The following is an 18,849-nucleotide window of genomic DNA, read 5'->3' as shown; positions in this document are numbered from 1 at the left end:
AATGCATTTTTAACTCCGCCTAGGCCAACATCAAAGAAGCCGCCTTATGCGTCCTGGTGCGGTGTCTGTTTTGAAGCAAAAAACTCGACTGTGGGGTGGGACAGCCCTAGGTCTAGGCCTAGACGGTCATATAATCGCCTAGGCCTAGGCCTATCCCATGACAGGACTGTAATAGTGAGGTAGAGATTTAGATTCTTGCCTCGATTCTCGGAGTCTAGGCTAGGAACCAGGCTAAAAAAAAAGGAGACGGGAGGCGTCGACCCTGGGCGGACTCGAAGCTTAGAGTCTGGGAACATGGAACAAGATCGATTCTTTGAGTCCTCATTTGGAGTCGAAAGAATCGATCCCAGAGTCGATCTTGCCCTGGCCTAGTATCAACATTCAGCTTTTTTGGCTGTCCTGTAAAATGGTAAAAACTGCATTTACTGTATTTCTAAAAATGACATCAGTACATGGATGACATGCATACAACTCATGCAGCAATCGGTAAAATACTTGACTATTCATATGGACTGAATTGAGAAATAAAGGGAGTGTTTAGCCAGCTAACTGTGGAAGCTGTTTCTCAATCATGACAACACTTTTCATTTTTTAGCCATTGTATTGGTAATTTAGGGACAGCCCTTGTCATTAATCTAAGTTACGAGCTGCACGCTGGTCTGTGGAAACATTGCAGTAACCTTAGCCCTGAACTGCACTTTGCTCAGAAAAGAATACTACATCATAATTAAAATGTTGATACAGATATGTGCATTTGAATGAATCTACCATTTTTACACAGCCCACACCAGCACCTGCAATACAAATGCTTACTACATAGCTTTCAACAAACACCCAAATTCAACAAAATAGAAGGTCGGGCCTGACCGACGACTTTATATCCAAGTTCCACTTTTAGAATAGATGTGAGTTTGTGTTTAAAGAAGACAATAACATGGTTGTGGTTTTGTTGAAATCTACAACTTAATTCTGCTTGCTTCTGAAAAGACATTTTTTTAAAGTCTATCAGGGGAAAAGTTGAGGCTTGTAGTAAGCCTACGACACAGCATTACTTTGACTAATCTTAGACCTATATTGTGCTGCGAGTGAGGTTTCAGACTAAAAACTTGAAAACATAACCTAGAAGATTCGAAGTTTTTATACCTCAGAAAGGTTGGAATGAGGATTTAACTCTTTAAAGAACCACACACTGCGTTTCACAGTTTTTTCATTAAGTTCTAAGAGCTGCGCACTGCGTTATTTAAATCATTGTTGCGATAAAATGAAAATATGTACAGTTAAGTCCACAAATCTCGAACGCAAAAATCCCATTCTCGGGTATCTCAAACATAATGCTCGGTCCCATTTCAGTCTCTATGTTTTCTTTGTATTGACTTCACGGAGTTCCCAAACACACAACACTCGAAATCTTCACACCACCCTCGAATCTCGAACAAATCCACTTTGCATTCTCAACTAAAGACCCAGCTTTACAGTCTTTCTTGCCACGGGTAGGTGTTTTGTTGTTATTGTTACAGCCAAAACGTGGTCCTTATCTCACTACGAGAGGCTGGAGGAAGTGGGAACGGGGAAGGGGGTTGGGGAGTGATGCTGACCGCACTGCATGACTGGCATGCTACGGGTGCAATCATGCTGTGGGACACGCGCAATGTGGATGGCAAGAGGTGTAACTTACTGTAATCCAGTGAAATGAGAGGAAAGGAATAACGTAGGAGTCGGCTGTGCACACGTGAGATTTTCTGCTCTCCACTTTCATTCATCTTCTTGCTTTCACACCATCAACACAGTCATCGAGGGAGCTAAGCATGTTAACTGTTTTAATGTTCTTTTTTACCTCCCTTGATTTTCTCGCTATTTCTTTGTATAAATTGGGGCTTTCACGGACATGATGAATTGCGGAAGTCTCGAACACTATTTCCAATCCCTGACGAATTCGAGTTACCTGTGTTTGACTGCAGTCTTCTTTTTGAAGAGTTGATTTTTTTATTTCTCCAACTTCTGCTTTGTCTTTGTCAAGTGTCTAGAACTCAACGTTTTAGCATTATATCGCATCCATGATGTCAGTGGGAAGACCTGGAATAACATCAAGAGGCAAGTCCAGGATAGAGAAAGGTGGAAGGTGTTTGTCCGTGGCCTATACCCTGGTGCAGGGTGAGAAAGGCAATGATGATGATGATGATGATGTCATTGTCAGTGATGCAGTGGGTGGCTCATTTCATGTGGATATAACTAAGAAAAATAATGAGGGTGTATACCGTTCAGATGAAAGGGTATTGTGACTATATTTGTTGCCTTTTCTCCTCAAATTTGAAGTAGCTATATTTTTATAGTTGTAGGTAATTTGTTATCTTGAAATTTAGAGAGAAAAGATTGGATTCGACATTAACATTTTAAAATTTTTATGAAGAAAAAATTCAGTGTTTCTTTATGATTACATGACATCAATGCACATAAGAACGCCTCATCAGAACACACATTTTTCTTTAAAAATCATTTATTTCCTGATATTGTGGTTTTTGACATTATATATTTTTTATCTTATTTATGAAGTTTTTTGTATAACATCCTAGATTCTAGATGAGCATTTCAAGGGAAGATACCCCAACAAATTTTGATCTAAACCCTGAACACTTAAAGTAAGAGTTAAAAGAACTTTAGACCAGTTTTATGCAAACCTGTCTTTTTAAGCTTTTGGGCAAAAGATCTCTATAGAACTATTTAGATGGTTGTGAAATTAATTTGTACCTCGAATCAAATGCAGCTCTACATAATGTGTCTTTTCTCTCAAATAGATGATAACCACTGCGGAACTCACTTTTGATAAGAACCCAGCTACAAACCTTGTTTTCATTTCAAGCATTAAGTATTAACGCTTTTTTTTTCAAACATTCATTTAAGTGGACTCTAATGTGTATGATTTTTTTTACAATCAAACTCTTTATATTATCTATTTATTATCATTATGTTGTTGTATAGAGATTGAATGCGCTTTTCAACACTGTAAGGTTATTTAAGAGGCGGGACATCTGAATTTAACCTCAATGGCTGATAATACCAAGCCAAATTGGGAGAGAGCGTAAAAATTTCCACAAAACAACCCACGTTCAAGAGCGCCCCATTAGGGATTCAAACCAGGGCCATCCGCTCAGTAGTCCAGCATGATACCAACTGGGCTAACAGATTCTTTTACAGTGTGCCTAATCTATTTATTAGTAAGTGAAATGTTGCCAAAACTTCAGGTTGACTCTGCTTTGTTAATTCTTCTTTGTTTCATGATTTTTCAGCGCAAGATTGACCCTACCAGGCTTGAATCAAGCAAGCAGCACTGAGTCAACAGCAGCTGAACAGAAAACTGCTGAAGGTGACAGGAAAAGAGAACAAGTTACCGGTAGCAGTGCAGCGATGTCACTGCAGAACATCTTGACTGCCAACTCCGTACTTATTGAAGAAATACCAGCGTTCCTTTCTCCAACTTTCCACGAGAAGATAGCTTCATTTGGCTCTGTGAAAGAAAACTTTGGCAGTCTGAAAGATGACTCCTCTCACATTGTGTCAGAGAAGGAAGTTAAGTCTTGTGATAGTGATGGAAACAGTCAGAGCCATAGGACTGATGTGAAAGACTCTTCTGTGTGCGAGGCTGTGTGTAGTAGTCAGTCTCCATTCTGGAATCAGTTGGAGTCTTTTAAAGCTCAGGCCCACTCCATTGATTTTGATTTGCCTACTTGAGCTGCTTAATATGCTCAAGAGCTCGGCTGTATCAACAGAAAGATTTTTTGGACACAATCTCAGACAAATCCCCTTCCCATTTCTTTTTGCATGATTTGTCCTAAAGAGCTCATGTCTTTTCCTGTGATGTACAGGTTCAAAGAATCAGAGCTAATGTCAAATTGCACATATACTGATCAGTTTTTCTGTAAGTCTTCTGCATGCATGCTTTAATGTGTTCATACCTTGACATACAGTATAATCCACTTATATCGACAGCCGATGTATCGACATTTTGACATATCGACATGTTTTCCAATTACGAAATTTTTCCTTCAATATCTTCACTATACAATTTCTCTTAAAAATACGACTTTTTTTCGGCCCACTCTGCTTTATCGACATGCTTCCTGGGTACCTGGCGAAGCCCACGAACATAAATGGGGGAAAAAGCCATGATAACAGTCAACTCATTAGTTCTTCATAAAGTCCGCATACCCACCAGGCTTTAGTAGGTCATGTAGGGCCTACACAGTGTAGTCTCCAACACAGTACAGTGCCTTACAGATGTGAGCGTCAGCGTTGTCAGTGAGTCAGTGCCTCGCTTTTCCATTTTCTCCAGCAAGCAGCCATAAACAGGCTTTACAAGGATGCTACAACAAAGTTTACGCTGGTGTGCGCACCGCTCGGTCTTTGGTACCGTAACTCCAACCCCCTCCCCTCTTGTTAGTTTCACTGTGTAGTTTTGTGTACTGTAAGAATCAAGGGAAGCAACCAGGTTAACACTTTGCCATCACATCTGGCAGATCGATGATGTTTACCACTTTGTTTCTTGAGATTTTCCCCAAAATGCTTTTGCCTTTGATGGCAAGAGTTTTTACTATATAGATCTATATATATATATATATATATATATATATATATATATATATATGAGCCTTGTGATGGTAAAGTGTTTAAAAGTAGTGTTGTCTTTTTACCGCTGACCTCCCCTTGTTTTTTCCTCTTTGGCTTTATATTTTTTATTAACGACAGTTTTATATACCGACATCAAATCCACTTCCCAAAGCCTGTCGGTATAAGCGGATTTTACTGTATATTTGTTTGTACTTGGTTTGAAAAATTGAAAAACTTTTTACAACTGCCTTAATTTTTACCCATCAATTTATGTGATAATTTAGTGATGCAAAAAGAAAAAAAGAAAACAATAATAATAAGGAAGAGATACTGGTCATTTGTACAGGAGATTAAACAATCTTGGCTGTCCATTCATTGTCTTTGATACTTCGTTGTTAACTCATCTTCTTTCTTTGCACTCCCCTGCAGGATCTCAGGAATAGTCTACTGCTGGTTCTTTAACATGCAGTGGAACTGATTTTTACATAGAGAAAAGAAAAGGGGATGAAAGAAGAACATTCTGGAGAAGCAAAATTTTTGGCTACTGTCAGGTTTTTAAACCTGGGACCTTATGAATGAAAGATGAACACAGTAGGCCCTACCTCTAGTTCATAGGGGCCCCTTTTACCCCATTGTAACACCATATTGTGCGAGCCTTGTGTAAGTGTTTTAAATTAATCTAATGACTGCACCCATTCAGTGCACTGAACACGAGAAGTTGTGAGAGTCACTGCACATATATAATTGTATGTGACACGAAGCGAAACGGACTAACTTTTTAAGTGGCGCAGCTGCTTTCTCCAGTCTGTAACACTTTGCCGTCACATCTCAACGATCGGCAATGTTTACCGCCCAGTTTCTTTGGATTTTCCCCGAAATGCTTTTGCCTTTTGATGGCAAGGGTTTTTACTATATATATGAGCCTTGTGATGGCAGAGTGTTAAATATGTCTGAAGAAATCCTCTAAAAATATAAATTTCACTTTTTGATTTTCGAAGAGCTATACATAAGCAGTGGTCCATTTATTCAAAGGCAGTGAAAGAACACCTGCATACATCATTCCATGGTACTAGAGTGAAGGAAGAAAGAATGCTCAAGTACAGTCACACCTCGTTATACCGCCTGCCTTGGGATGAGCATAAAAAGTTGGCAGTAAAATGGGGATGGCCGTACGAGATACCACCGATTGCCAACTTGACTAGTGGTAGATGAGTAGAGACTAGAGAAAAAATGTGGTTAGTCTTGCCTAGATCTGTCTTGTGCAATTGCTATGCACAGCTCAAAATAAGTAACAGTTAATTACTTGTACAGTTCCAGCTGAACTATAAGTAACTTCAAATTGAAAGAAGCTAGGATCAGAAGCTAGGCTGTATATGTGTCAAGGACCCTGGAGACTGACATTTAAAAAATCCAACACATTGTACTCATCAGTCCTTGCGCCACCTTACACCTATCCTTTAGAACTGCGCACGAGTCCTTACAATATAAAGGACTTACGGGCGCCCACCAGCTTTTAGGCTGTTACCTGGCGATGCTAGATATTATTTTGGTGGTAGGCCGAGTTGGCACAGTTCCTTTTAAGCTTCTCTAGGTAATTTTAAAATTTCATTCCAATTTTTTAAAACAATTAATATTTGCCAAAGCCCCAAAATGATAACATTTTCAAGAACAGGGTATTGTTTTTTCTTTTATTTCATGGAGGTGATCTATGTATATTTTGGTGGAAATGATTCTCTTTTCATGTTTCGAGAAAGCATGCAGATGTTGTGGACAACCTATATCCCATTTCTATCTTTGTTAAGAAATGGGTATGTATGAATAATCAACTAGCGCCACAGCTGTTTGTTTGATTTTTTGTTGGTTTGTGGGTCTTTTGCCTCTGGCTTATACAGTGGAGTCCACTTATAATATAACGAGTCCTGAAATAACGAGAAGTCTGTTATAAAGACACTTTTGTAAAATCTCTGGGGTTTTTTCCTTCTTTATCTTTGTAAAATTAAGTACTGCTATGGTGCAATCAGACAAACACATGAGTCGGTTATAGTTATAGCGGAATACTGCTGCTGCTGTGCACAGCGTATAGGCCAATTATACATGTAGAACCTCGCTAGTTGAAAAACTTGTTGGTGATTTAGCAAAACAAAGAATGTGAGGAGAGCCCATGTGTGTCAACAATGAAGGCCGGGGCCGAGATGGCCTAGTCTAGATTATCTAGGCCTGCCATGCCTCTCCCTTCTGCGATGCGGGGATGGAGAGGTCACAGTGTTGTGATGGACGGAGCGAATATGTGACGTGGGCAGGGTGTGGTATTGTGTGTGTACCCATGTGCTCAAGCAGACGGAACGCACCACAGGGTGTAGTGGGGTGGGGAACAACACAGCAGGCGAATTAGCCTAGAGCCCTTTCTTTCTGATCGCCAACGCCGAGCTGTCAACATCAATGGCGCTAGAGAACGAAACCTGATTCTATTTTTGATCAAGTAAGACCTAGCTTAGAGTAGGTCATGTCAAACAAAATGAAAAGAAATAAACAAAACACCAAACTCATAGATTAGACCTACTTTATTATTTCTCATGAATTTATTACAGTGGAACTGAGATTCAATGAGGTCGCCGGGTCTTGCCCAAAATCTCGTTGAATCCGAGTGTTCGTTATAGCAAACATGAGGCTTTGTGTAGATAATAACAGGCACTGAGCAAGTAATGTATAAAGAGAAGTAAAAAGTGGAGCCTCAAATGCCTGCATATTATTATGATCTGTGCAAAAAAAAAGACAGATTAGTTCAAATTCAAATGCACACCTGTGTCATCTCGATTGTTTGCCAAAAAGGCCATGAAGACTACTCTTTGATCATTAGCAAAAGAGATACATCATTTTCTTTTGCTACTATTAATTTTGTTATCTACTCTCATTTTTTAAAAATTCAGCAATGCTATCAATACAAGGGCTAAGACATTATTAGTTTTAAAAAAGGATGATTGCCTCTCATGCTGAAGTAACCGGTTCGATTCCCAATTTGAGTTGGCATTGGGACCAGTCTTCTCTGATAACTTATAAAATGGTTGGAGATCCCACAGTGATCCCACCCAGACAGAATTCTAAATGAAGCTCTATATTTTTTTACACTGAGAAACCGATAAAAGTCTGAATAGTGCATCGAAGTGTGCCCCAACAGCTGCCTGTAAATTGAGGCACAAAGCCGTCTAAGTCAGAACATGATGGCCACTATGAAGAAAGTAACAATCAGCTGTAGGCCTACTTGTAGTACTGTGTCATGAGTCAGACACAGTCAACAAGTCTGTAGTTTTGGTGTTTTTGTTATTAAAAATAGTCGTCGGTGTTGAGCATTTACAATGTAGAAGAGATTACTTTACACAGCCTTATATAAATATATTCTATAATATATATTGGGGTTCTGTTTTTGCTTTTTGCTTGGTTTTATTTATTCTTTTTATTTTTTTTATTTATTTTTTTTTTGGGGGGGGGGGGGGGGTCAGTTAGAGCTTTACCGCGCTCATGCATTTTGGTAGGAATCAATTGTGAATTTTGCGTGGGTGGCCACCAAAACCTACTTTTATCAATTTTGGTAACATGCGCAACGTGCACAAGGGACCTCTGAGATTTTTTTTGCCCTGGTCTGAAAAGGTTAGGTGTTGGATCTTACCTAATCTAAGCAGGAGGCCTGGTTGTAAGTAGAAGCCAAGGAGTAGCAGTAGAGTAGAAGGGCAGCAAAAAAAGTTTGAAGCCCAAGGGAGGAGGTACAGCGGGGGTGGGGCTGAAAGCGGAGACAAAATGTTAAAAGAACAAGAAAAAATGCATAATTTAGAGGTACAATTGTTAAAAGAAAAAAGCATGTTTTTTTTTTTCTCTCTGTCCTGAAAAATAATGCTGTTTAGGCTTAGCACAGTTTAAAAGCATGCTAACAATATAATGGGATTTGAAGGATTGCCTGTTTAATTTTCTTTCTTTTTTTCTTTTTTTTTTTTTTGGTAAGTGCTTTATGGCGCTCGCAATTGCACAAGGAAATATGAGTGCATGTGACACATTAAACATTTTCAATATAATATGCATGGCCGCAGCGACCTCTTATCAGTTTTTGAACACCCCAGGGATCTTTAACGAGCACAACTTGCACACAGGGCCTCTGAGATTTTTCACTATTATTATTATCCAAAAATGATAAGTATTACATCTCTTACCTACCCTATAATCAGGGGTGTGGTGAAAGACAGCAGCAAGAAGGAGCTAAGGAGTAGCAGTTGAAATGCTGCAGAAAGAGTCAGGAGGCCAGAGGAGGGTGTAGGCCACAGCCCTAGGCTAGGCCACAAAGTAAAAGAAGAGGAGAGCGTGTAGTGTGTGATTTCTGATTCATTGAATTGCGATTGTTGATGCTCCTAGGCATACGCACGCATCCACTTCACCAGTTCTACAGCAGGCCTACCGGTACGATAGACAGCACAAGCAACAAACCGAGGAAAAGATGGCTTCCAACAAAAGACTTTAGGAAATGCTTCTCACTCGAATTAGAGGCCAATATATAATATTCAATGCAGTAGACAAGAAAGGGAAGACTAATCTGAAGCGCAAATTTTATTGATGCGGGAGGGATGTAATCATGTGGATATATAGATGTTTCAATAATTTCCCCTTTGCATTCCTATAGAGGGAACTCGCCTACAGAGGGATTTTTTTTCAGGAACCAAAAGTCCCTCAATAGCCGTGTTCTACTATACACACATCATACAAAATTTGGCAGCACGCTACATCCCATAAAATGTGTGGTACATAACACATCACAGACAATTTCACTAGATAACCAATACATGAAGATAACCAATGCAAGAAGATATCTAATGAAGATGACTACGGATACTGCATAAAAGATAACTCTGCCGAAAGCTGATAAAACACCTTTTTTTCTTCACAGCAGTTTCGAGAAAAAGATTTTTTTTTGTCAGCGTAACCATTGAAAATAGAGTTCTTTTGAAATTTGAATTACATTTTATTCAAAAACTAGTCGCAGTTTCACTTTGATTTTTTCACACAAGGAGGGAAACAGATTAGGCTTTCGATTTCACAAAAAAAAACCCATTTTGGCATCAAAATGAAAAAATGCATTTTGTCAGCTTACGGCAGAACTGATACCAAGATTATAGCAGGAGCGAAACATCATCACCTCCGTTTTTAAGTCAGCAGTGTTGTTTACAGTCAGCAGTGTTGGGCAAGTGTTAAAGTAAGTACATTGGTTTAACGCCCCTATCAATTCTATGAGGTTACCTAAGGGGGAGGACCTCCGAATTTAATATAAAATCCGTCTCTGACAGGACCAAGCAAAATTAATTGAGAGCCCTGAAATCTTTAACTCCACAAAACGACCCTAGTTCAAGTTCAAGGAACACCCAGACTGGGATTTGAACCACGGCCATCCACTCCATTGTCCAGCATGAAACCAACTAAGCTAATGGAGAATGGAGCACCCATAAGAGGTTTTTTTATATTATACTTATAGTAGAGGGTTTTACGGCGCTCGCAACTGCATAAGGTCATATGAGCGCCAAGGGTGTCAACAGAGAAGTCTTTACAGAGAATCAGACTTACTCTGCTCACCTCTCTAGCTTCAACAGCACAAGGTCTGCTTCAACTATCAAGGCACCCCGGGAATACATGTAGCAGCTCACAAGAGAGTGACAAACATACAAAAGAAGCAGAGGAAAATGATAATAGTAATAGTGAGGATTAGGAAAGAAAAAGCAGCAGTTCCCTGTTGTAGATCAGGCACAGTTATGAGCGTGACATGAATCAGCCAATTTACAATTCTGTGCTTGAACGACAAATGTCCCCCCTTTGGGAATAGCCTAAAGACACTACAGTCAGTGGCACTGCCCCGGGGGGTTACCCATAATAAGAGTGTTGAACACAATATATAAATTATATTCAAGAGCAAAAGTCCACATGGCACTGATAGAGAAGGTTAGATAATTATAACTTGTAAAAATAAATGACTTGTGCAGAACAAAAGGTTTTTAATCGTTCTTGATCATACAAGGCTTGACAATAGGAGAAGAGTATCATCTTTGTTTTTCAGTCTGAAGGAATGAACAACAGTCCAGGAGTAATCATCATTTTACAGCCTGAAGGAAGCAAAAACAGTGCTGAATACATAAAAAATTACATTCAAGAGCAAAAGCCCACATGTCATTGAAATTTGATGTATCACGTATAAAAATAAATGTTTTGTGCAGAAAAATAGGTAAAGAGTGCTTGATCACAAAAGACATCATAATGAAAGAAGATCAGAGTAAGTTTAACTTCAACAGCACTTATAACACAAAGGTTTGAAACCTATATGTATATGAAGATTTAGAAGTATTGCTTGTTGACAGTAACCATACAAAGCAAAGGAAGCGAGATAAGGACGATAGGTGTTTATAGGAAAGCAGGAGCAAACCACACCAAAGCACCTACAAACCACACTTGATTTTAATTATTAAAATACTAAAATAAACCAAAAGGCATACTAGAACTAGAATGACTGATCGTACATATATGTTATTCATCCAAACTGACACAAATTCGATCATTTAGTAGACTGAGCCAAACTGAACTGACATGGATATGATAATAATCCAACATACAGAGAGACTCCATTTTTAAAACAAATAAAATTAAAAGGTGCCCCGCGTGGGAACCAACCTCACTACATACTTCTGTGTGCAAAGAAGAAGAGCCCATCTCTGACACCGCAAAGGTCCTTGGGCAACTATGGTGCAAGGCTTCCACAGTAGTAACAGATAATACTTTATAATGATAACACTGTATGTAATTCAACTTTCCTCTGAGAAAGTTGTATTTGAAAATAGCAAAAGTTGCAAGAAAAATTTGCAAAAATTGCAAGAAAAGTTGCAAGACGTGTACAGTACAGCTAACAAATTTTCATGGGATTATTGGAAAACATAGTCGGTATGCTCATTGCAATCAAAGTAACCAACATGAGTTTTGTCAGATCAAAATCAAAAGTATGTGAACGTTTAATAAAAAAAAAAAAACGACAACAAACACATAAAAAAACAGCATGGAGGTTGCAGGGTATACAAAAACAGTTTGTGTCAGGTCCTTAACTCATTCGCTGCGCCGAGCCGTGGGCGGCGGCGCGGCTAAAGTGCCGTCAGTACGCTAAGCCGCCCCCGACAGCTCGAGAACCGATCTTCAATTTTAGCTTAGATTCTATTCCAATCCACACGTTAAAATAAAGGTCATAATATAATGTTGCAGGGTTATGCAAAAAAACGCGGCCGCACAATCGCATAATCCGACGGGGAGAGATTGGGGGATCGGGTCAGGTCGGGTCGTTTGCTCGCCAGATTGATAGCGCAAAGCGGCTATTGTGGTACAAGGCGATCGCACCTGGCTCATTGCCTAAAAAACAAACGCCTTTGTTATCAGGTGACAAGTCGGGCGATCATCTCGACCCGACCTGATCCCATCCGCAAAGGCCACTGGCACCCCGTACAAAAGAAGTGGTAGGATCTAGCCTATTTCCCATACGAATTGTTCCCCTTCGAATTGTCCACCTTGGCATCGTTATTTTTAGTCGTGGAAGAAAGTTTTGGTAATGTTTAACAGAATTTTATTATTATTTTTCCAACTTTTGCAGAAAATTGGATACTAAAATTCGCAAACTCATGAAAATGGCAAAAGTTGCACTTGCGGGTTGCGGGCGCGAATTTCTCTGAGGACAAAATATAATCCATTACATGTAATTTATTTCAATTTTAAACAATCAGAACATTTGAAAGACACATCAAAAATCATATCAAATGCAGTCATTTGAAAAAAACCCACTTTATGCAAATGGTGTTACGTGTTTAGTTTTGGTAACTGACGGGACAAATGAGGTATTGTTTCTGTCCTGTCAGTTATCAAAACTACACACAGGTCACATAATTTTCAAAAAGTACTCTTTTTTCAAATAACTGAATTTATTGAGATAAGATAAGGTAAGATAAGACAGTACTTTATTACCCATGAGGGAAATTTTTCTTGGCTGTACATGTACAGGACCGTAAAAACATATGCAGAGGTATACATAAAAATTTTAAGTATATATTACTCTCATTAAAATTCAATGAAAAGTGAAGTAAAGCTGACAAATGTACATATCACATGAGATGCATCATTCAACCACAAGCAGGAATTTAATTACAAGACCTTTAGACTTATAGATAGGCCTATAGATACATACTCCAAAAAGCAATACACATTGATGTTCATTCTGACAGAAGCTTTATACTAAACAGTACGGTAGATCCAAAAAAACTTTTATTGTATCAGACTTTTTTAGTTCTTAGAGGTACATTATATCTGCCATGGCGTGATCTTACAATTTATGTGAAAAGGGGGTGTGGTTATTATGGGACAGCCTGTTCGCCACTTCACTATCACACACACACACAAGATGTAACTTTGGTGTGTTTGTGTGGGGGGGGATTAACAAAGTCTGTCTACTTGGAAGTAGTATCCCTCTCAACAAAGTTCCGAGAGGCAGGGTAGATGCAGGCCTCCCAAATAAGCTAAATTGCTTAAAGTGTATTGTCTTTTTTTTATTTTTTATTCGTTTTATGGTACTTGCAACACATTTGGAATGAATGCTGAAGATTAGAGGTGTTACAAGAGAGTAATGAACATAAAAAAGGAGTAGGAGAGAAAAGGAGGATAGATGTTGATAGGAAGGGAGGAGCAAATCACATCAGAGCACCGGGCTAACCACTCACGTGGGGTGTAAAATTCTACTTCTAAAAAACAATTACATTAAACTACAGACATCCGAGGTTTTCTAGAATACATTGAATCCCGATGCTCGGGAGAAAAGAAAATGCGGCATCTTTGGGTGACTTATGTAAAATTTCTGTTTTCTTAAAACAGCGGGATTTTAAGCGAAATGGGATCGTAAGCGATGGGATCTTAGGCGGAGACTACTGTAAATATAAATGAAGCAAGCTTTGTAAAAGAAATCGCATACCATACATTACTACATTACTAACTTAGCATCCCCATAAAAGATAAAACATTCCAAGAGCAATAAAAGCAATGAAAACACCAGCCAAAAAATCTCTGGTTTCAACAAATGCTAAACAGTGATAATGAAAATGAGTTGCTCACAAGGCGTACAAGCATAGTGTAAAAGTATGTAGCCTACACCTCGGTTGCACATCATTTCTACATATGAAAGACCTCAAATCCAGTGTTGCAGTCACTCTGCTCTGACCACCCAATCCACCAGCCTTTACTACTTCTGACACTTTTCATTCCTTTAACCATTAGCAAACTGAAAAGATCTGTAGCCTACAATGTTTATTCGCCCTCTCCTCTGTAGGCAAAATCTTTGCTGGAATATGAGGTCAAATCATACTCGTCATCAGTTTTAATTTTAGATTAAAAGTAAGAGTGTTACAGCATTTGCAATACAATAAGCTCATACAAAGGAAGAAGACTGGAGGTATTATAAGAGAGTAACAGACACAAAAAAGGAGGAGATATCAAGACAATGGACGTTTGATAGGAAAGAAGGAGAAACACAAACAAGATCATGAAAGTATTTTGCTCCCATGATGATGATGATTTATTTTTTCCTAGTATGTTCCTGATGAAGCCCAAGTGGGCAAAATGTCGATATCTTAAAAATAATAAAACAAAATTCTTTAGAATCATTAAAGATGTGTTCTTTTTTTACTGTACAAGAATGATAATGACTGAAATGGTGATGATGATGATGATGATCAAGATGAGGAAAAAAATTGTCAAACCATAATTAAAGTCTACATATATTTCATACTCTTCTACAACGATGATGATGAAGAAGATGATGACATTTATACAATTAACTCTTTGCGGGCGTATCACCGATATATCGATGTGAGTCCACACCCCTTGCGGATGTATCGCCGGTATATCGGCTGTGATAGGGTGCCTCAGTATTGTTTCGTTTTAACATGATCCGTCATTTATAATTACTTTTTATTGTTATTGAAAACTTGGAAAGGTTTTAGGAAACAAAAACATTTAGTTTCACTTTGTCAAAGCATGGGTTGGGGAAAAATGAGTGAATCAGTTCTTGCGGTCTTGCATCAACAAAACGATGTAACCGGATTCAATATAAATATCATAACTCTAACAAAAATTGGAATACTGCTGGATTTTGCTCTTGGCCTGTATATGATAAGATAGCTATGCTGATTTGCTTTCACATGGTTTGGGGAATGTAATTTTTTCCATCAAAATTTATTTTTCTCATCACCATCGCCATTTCTAACCCTTGTAATGCATACTAATGTTCAAAATTGATCCTTGTTTCATGTTGGAATGTATTCCTCATTCAATTTCCATCAATTTGATATATCATGTTATGTTTTGAGCGCATGTTTTGCTTATATAAATTTATTTTGTACACCACCTGTGTAGCCAAATTGAGCCACAAGCTAATTACGTCAAGACCCCAAAAAAAACTGCGCCCGGAAAGAGTTAAGATGATGATTGGGGGTCTAGAATGTTAGCATAATCTGTCATCGTGCACTGTCACCAGAAAGTTATGCTCTATTACAATGACAATGATGAAGAAATTTATGATGATAATGATGATGATAAAGATGATGACATTAATATATTAATAAGACGATGAAGAGGGAGACTGCTCCAGAATTTTTGCATAATCAATCATTGTGCACTGCTACCAGAAAGTTATAGTTATACTCTTCTACAACGATAATGATGATGATGATGATCGCGATGAAGATGGTGGCATCGATAAAATTAAGACGATTATGAAGCAGACTGCTCTAAAATGTTTTCACAAGCAACTGCTGTTTATTTGTTTAAGTAATAGTTTTGCAGAATTAGCAATACATTAGGTCATATAAGAAAAAAGTGCCAAATATTAGAGGTGATACAAGAGAGTCACAAACACAAAAAAGAAGGAGACATAATGATGATATATGTTCGATGGAAAAGAAAGAGCAAAGCACCTGCCAACCACCCACTCTATTACTATGCACTGGCACCAGAAAGTTCCACTGCAGGTTTTTCAACTTCTGGAAGCGGCCAAGTGTTGCCAGTCAAGGAGCAGAAAAGAGTCATCAGGGTATTTGTTACCGAGGAGCTGAACCCACAATCCTGTCCCAGATGACTGTCTGCCTCATCATCTTTTGCCTTTATGGTTTCTTTTGTCACCAGGTTGGATAAAATCTCACTGATGCAAAGACGAGGGTGACTGCCCAAGAGCGGCGGAATGTTTACTTCCTTCTCTGTCGTTGCCACAACCACGTGTGGTTGGGTAAGGCCCTTTTCAGCACAGTGTATGTGGATTTGCGGAACCAACGTGAGAAGGTACTCAAACTCACTGTAGTTAGAGAGAGAAAGAGAGACACATAAATGGTTTGAATGAATAATTTCTTACTGATATTGACATATTTTTATTTTACATGTCATTTAGGAGGCCGGCTGCTTCTCCTGTGCTGGTGAGTGTCGAGCTTGGCTGACTGGGATACAAAACCCCAAAAGGAAGATGGAAGAAATCTTAAAAACCAACTTCCCTGTCTGATGTCTCCTACAATGCAATGGCCAAGAGCCTAACCATATTGCCAAAGACAGAAGGAGGGAGGGAGAGAGAGAGAAAGAGAGAGAAAGTCATATGTGGTTGTTGTTGAGTAGTGGTATAGGGCCGGTCAACACAATACGGACCATATTTTGCTAGAGTCAGACCTAGACAAGAGAATCACAGAGAGGAAGGAGTAGCAACAGACCCCACCAAATACCGACCAACCACTCAAAATGGAAAAAACAATCAGAACTAAAAATCACATACCGTTACACAGAGAATAGAGAGAACAGAGTACACCGAGTCTACAAAATTGCACAAGAAAACAAAACAGAATATGACAGCATGCGCAATAAAAAAACATATCATGCTTGTATTTCAATTTTATACAGGGTCAGAAGAGCGTTCCCAGGGACTGTGAAGACATTTTCCCCCTAAAATACAAGTGAAAAAAAAAAGAAGATTTTTCAGCAACCGAGTGATCTGCGAGCTTAGGCTCACATCAAGCATTTATAAGTCAATGACACACCGTCTAGACAGGTGGACACTTAGGTGTGTCCTTGAGCAAGACATGATAACCCTAGCTCAAATACAAGGCGTTGCAGAGTGGCAAATGACTATGGTGCGTATGTAGAGTTGAGTGTACTGGCGAAAACAAAATGTGATCTAAGGTTTTTTACGCCTCCATTGACACAACTTAGATCACTTAGGAGGGGGGCTGCTTTGACCTTGTCTGTCATGGCCAACCCAGGCTGAGATGGATACAACATAACATTGGCAGAAAGACGAGAGATGCTCATTAAACTCTCTCCCTATATATGAGAATTGAGTTCACGTTTCAGCGTGTGACAGCAAAGCTTTTACCCACTACACCACAGACACTGGTTCTGCATTCAATAAGACAGAGAAAACTTTCCTGGAAAACAAAGAAAGAAACATCACGGGACTTTATTTCATTATTTTACCTGTCCAGAGGTTCCTGCCCCAGCAGTAGAACAACAACTCTGGGTTTTACCATCTCTTGAAACATGACTTCCAGTTCAGTCTTGTTATACTCATTGCAGCTCTGAGAAAACAAATAAGAAGCAAAAAGGAAGATCATCTTTTTTAAAATAAACTGATCCTGTTAAGGCATTTTTTTAGAAGAATGTTAGGTACCTACAGTGGCTGGGTGATTAATAAGCTCTGGTTCACAATAATGTCGAGCATACATCAGTAACACAGTCACAAGGCAGTTGGTTACTTGGGATATGTCTTTGAGTGAGACATGATAAACAACACAAAAACAGGGAATGTTCAGACGCCTCTGGTAATGATGTGTTACTAAGAGTAGTAAGACTGTCTGTATCTATGTGTTAGGAGCTGTTGTGTCCCTGCCGGTCAATATCAGTCACATGAAGGAAATTTCAAAACTGAGTTAACATTATTTTCAAAAACTATCAACTTTTCCCTACAATTTAAAACAAGAATGAAGTAAATATGACAATATTGGACAAAAATACAGAACTTTTAATTGCACGAGGTGAGGAAACCAAAGTTGAGCAACATGTTTCCATAGCAATGGGGGTCTTAGAATTGAGATAAAGACTTGAAATTTAGCACTTATCTCGGCTATGCCACTACAAGGAAAATACAGAAGTAGAAAAGTATTAATTCAAAGAAAAAGATTTTATGGACGAAACAAAATTTTCACGAGAATGGACTTCACGTCAAATGCAACAAAATATTTGCATCATACTAGGTAGGTACCAGATACTAAATTTTCAAAGTAGCTGCATGCCAAATTCATCTGTTTCATATGAAAGGCCTATATCTGATGAGAATTTTGGTACCATACTTTTACCTCTCAGTCAATGTTTAAGAGAATGGCAGCTGTTTCAATTTAGCATAATATTGCAGAAGTCGTTAACTGGCTGCAACCCCATGTTTGACAGATAATAAAAGAGTACCAAGTGCACCAAACATCTCTACATTAACAGAGTACAATCATTATAACAAAAAAATGAAGCCTAGTTTTTTTTCAAGACTGTGAGATCATTACAAATCAGTATTGTATTGCCTCAAACACGATGATCTGTCGTTATTTCAATAAAAACACTGAGCGTTGTCTCGGCCGGCGCCGCATCGGCCCCTGCAGCGAGCGAGTCAACTCAATACTGTAGTATACTGAGTGTTCCTCGGAGTTTCGCGGAAGGATTCATGCAAAATAATTCCAAGCCGATGACTTTATTCTAGGCCTAATAGAAAAAGAACTGTTCTTTCTAGCTGGTATTTCAAACATCGTGTTAAAAATGATCTCTGAAAACTTGAACGCTTTTTTTTTCCAAGGTTTTCTATCCAAACGCCAAAAAATAACAATCACGGGAAACCATGCTCAAAGCTGTAGCCTATAGTTCTCCGCCAAAGAAAAGACTGTATTTAATCATCAATCTTTCTGCAAAGCATTCGAAGGGGGCTCTCGTGGCCTAGAGGTTAAGGTGTTGGCCTCTCATTCAAAGGTCCCGGGTTTGAATCCGGATAGCGACCGAAAATTTTTCTTCTCTAAAATGGTCTCCTTTCACCTCCTTTCCTGCTCTCTAGCAATGTTCTGTTGTGTGCTTTCATTTCCACTTTCTGCCCCCACACCCCACCCCCTCACCTCCTTTGCCCCCTCCTCT

At 38.9% G+C, this 18,849-nt stretch overlaps 2 protein-coding genes across 6 annotated transcripts in view; one reads left to right on the top strand and one right to left on the bottom strand.

The window, feature by feature from the left end:
• The window catches only part of LOC101854225, a 9,953-nt gene extending 6,191 nt beyond the window's left edge, over positions 1-3,762 (top strand). Inside the window, exon 3 of the mRNA XM_005090696.3 lies at positions 3,285-3,762. Coding sequence (XP_005090753.1) covers positions 3,285-3,726 — 442 coding nt within the window. The 3' untranslated portion in view covers positions 3,727-3,762. The remainder of the gene's footprint in view (positions 1-3,284) is intronic.
• An 11,679-nt stretch (positions 3,763-15,441) lies between these two features.
• The window catches only part of LOC101853667, a 28,163-nt gene continuing 24,755 nt past the window's right edge, over positions 15,442-18,849 (bottom strand). For all 5 annotated transcript variants that reach the window (XM_035972097.1, XM_035972100.1, XM_005090695.3 and 2 more), the window contains exons 3-4: positions 17,158-17,258; positions 15,442-15,994 (exon numbers count right to left, since the gene is read on the bottom strand). In XM_035972097.1, coding sequence (XP_035827990.1) covers positions 15,643-15,994; positions 17,158-17,258 — 453 coding nt within the window. In that variant the 3' untranslated portion in view covers positions 15,442-15,642. The remainder of the gene's footprint in view (positions 15,995-17,157; positions 17,259-18,849) is intronic.

This window comes from Aplysia californica, unplaced genomic scaffold (genome assembly GCF_000002075.1).
Source record: "Aplysia californica isolate F4 #8 unplaced genomic scaffold, AplCal3.0 scaffold00020, whole genome shotgun sequence".
NCBI lineage: Eukaryota > Metazoa > Mollusca > Gastropoda > Aplysiida > Aplysiidae > Aplysia > Aplysia californica.
The sequence above is the reverse complement of the archived record's forward strand: the minus strand, read 5'-3'. Positions and strand labels throughout refer to the sequence as shown.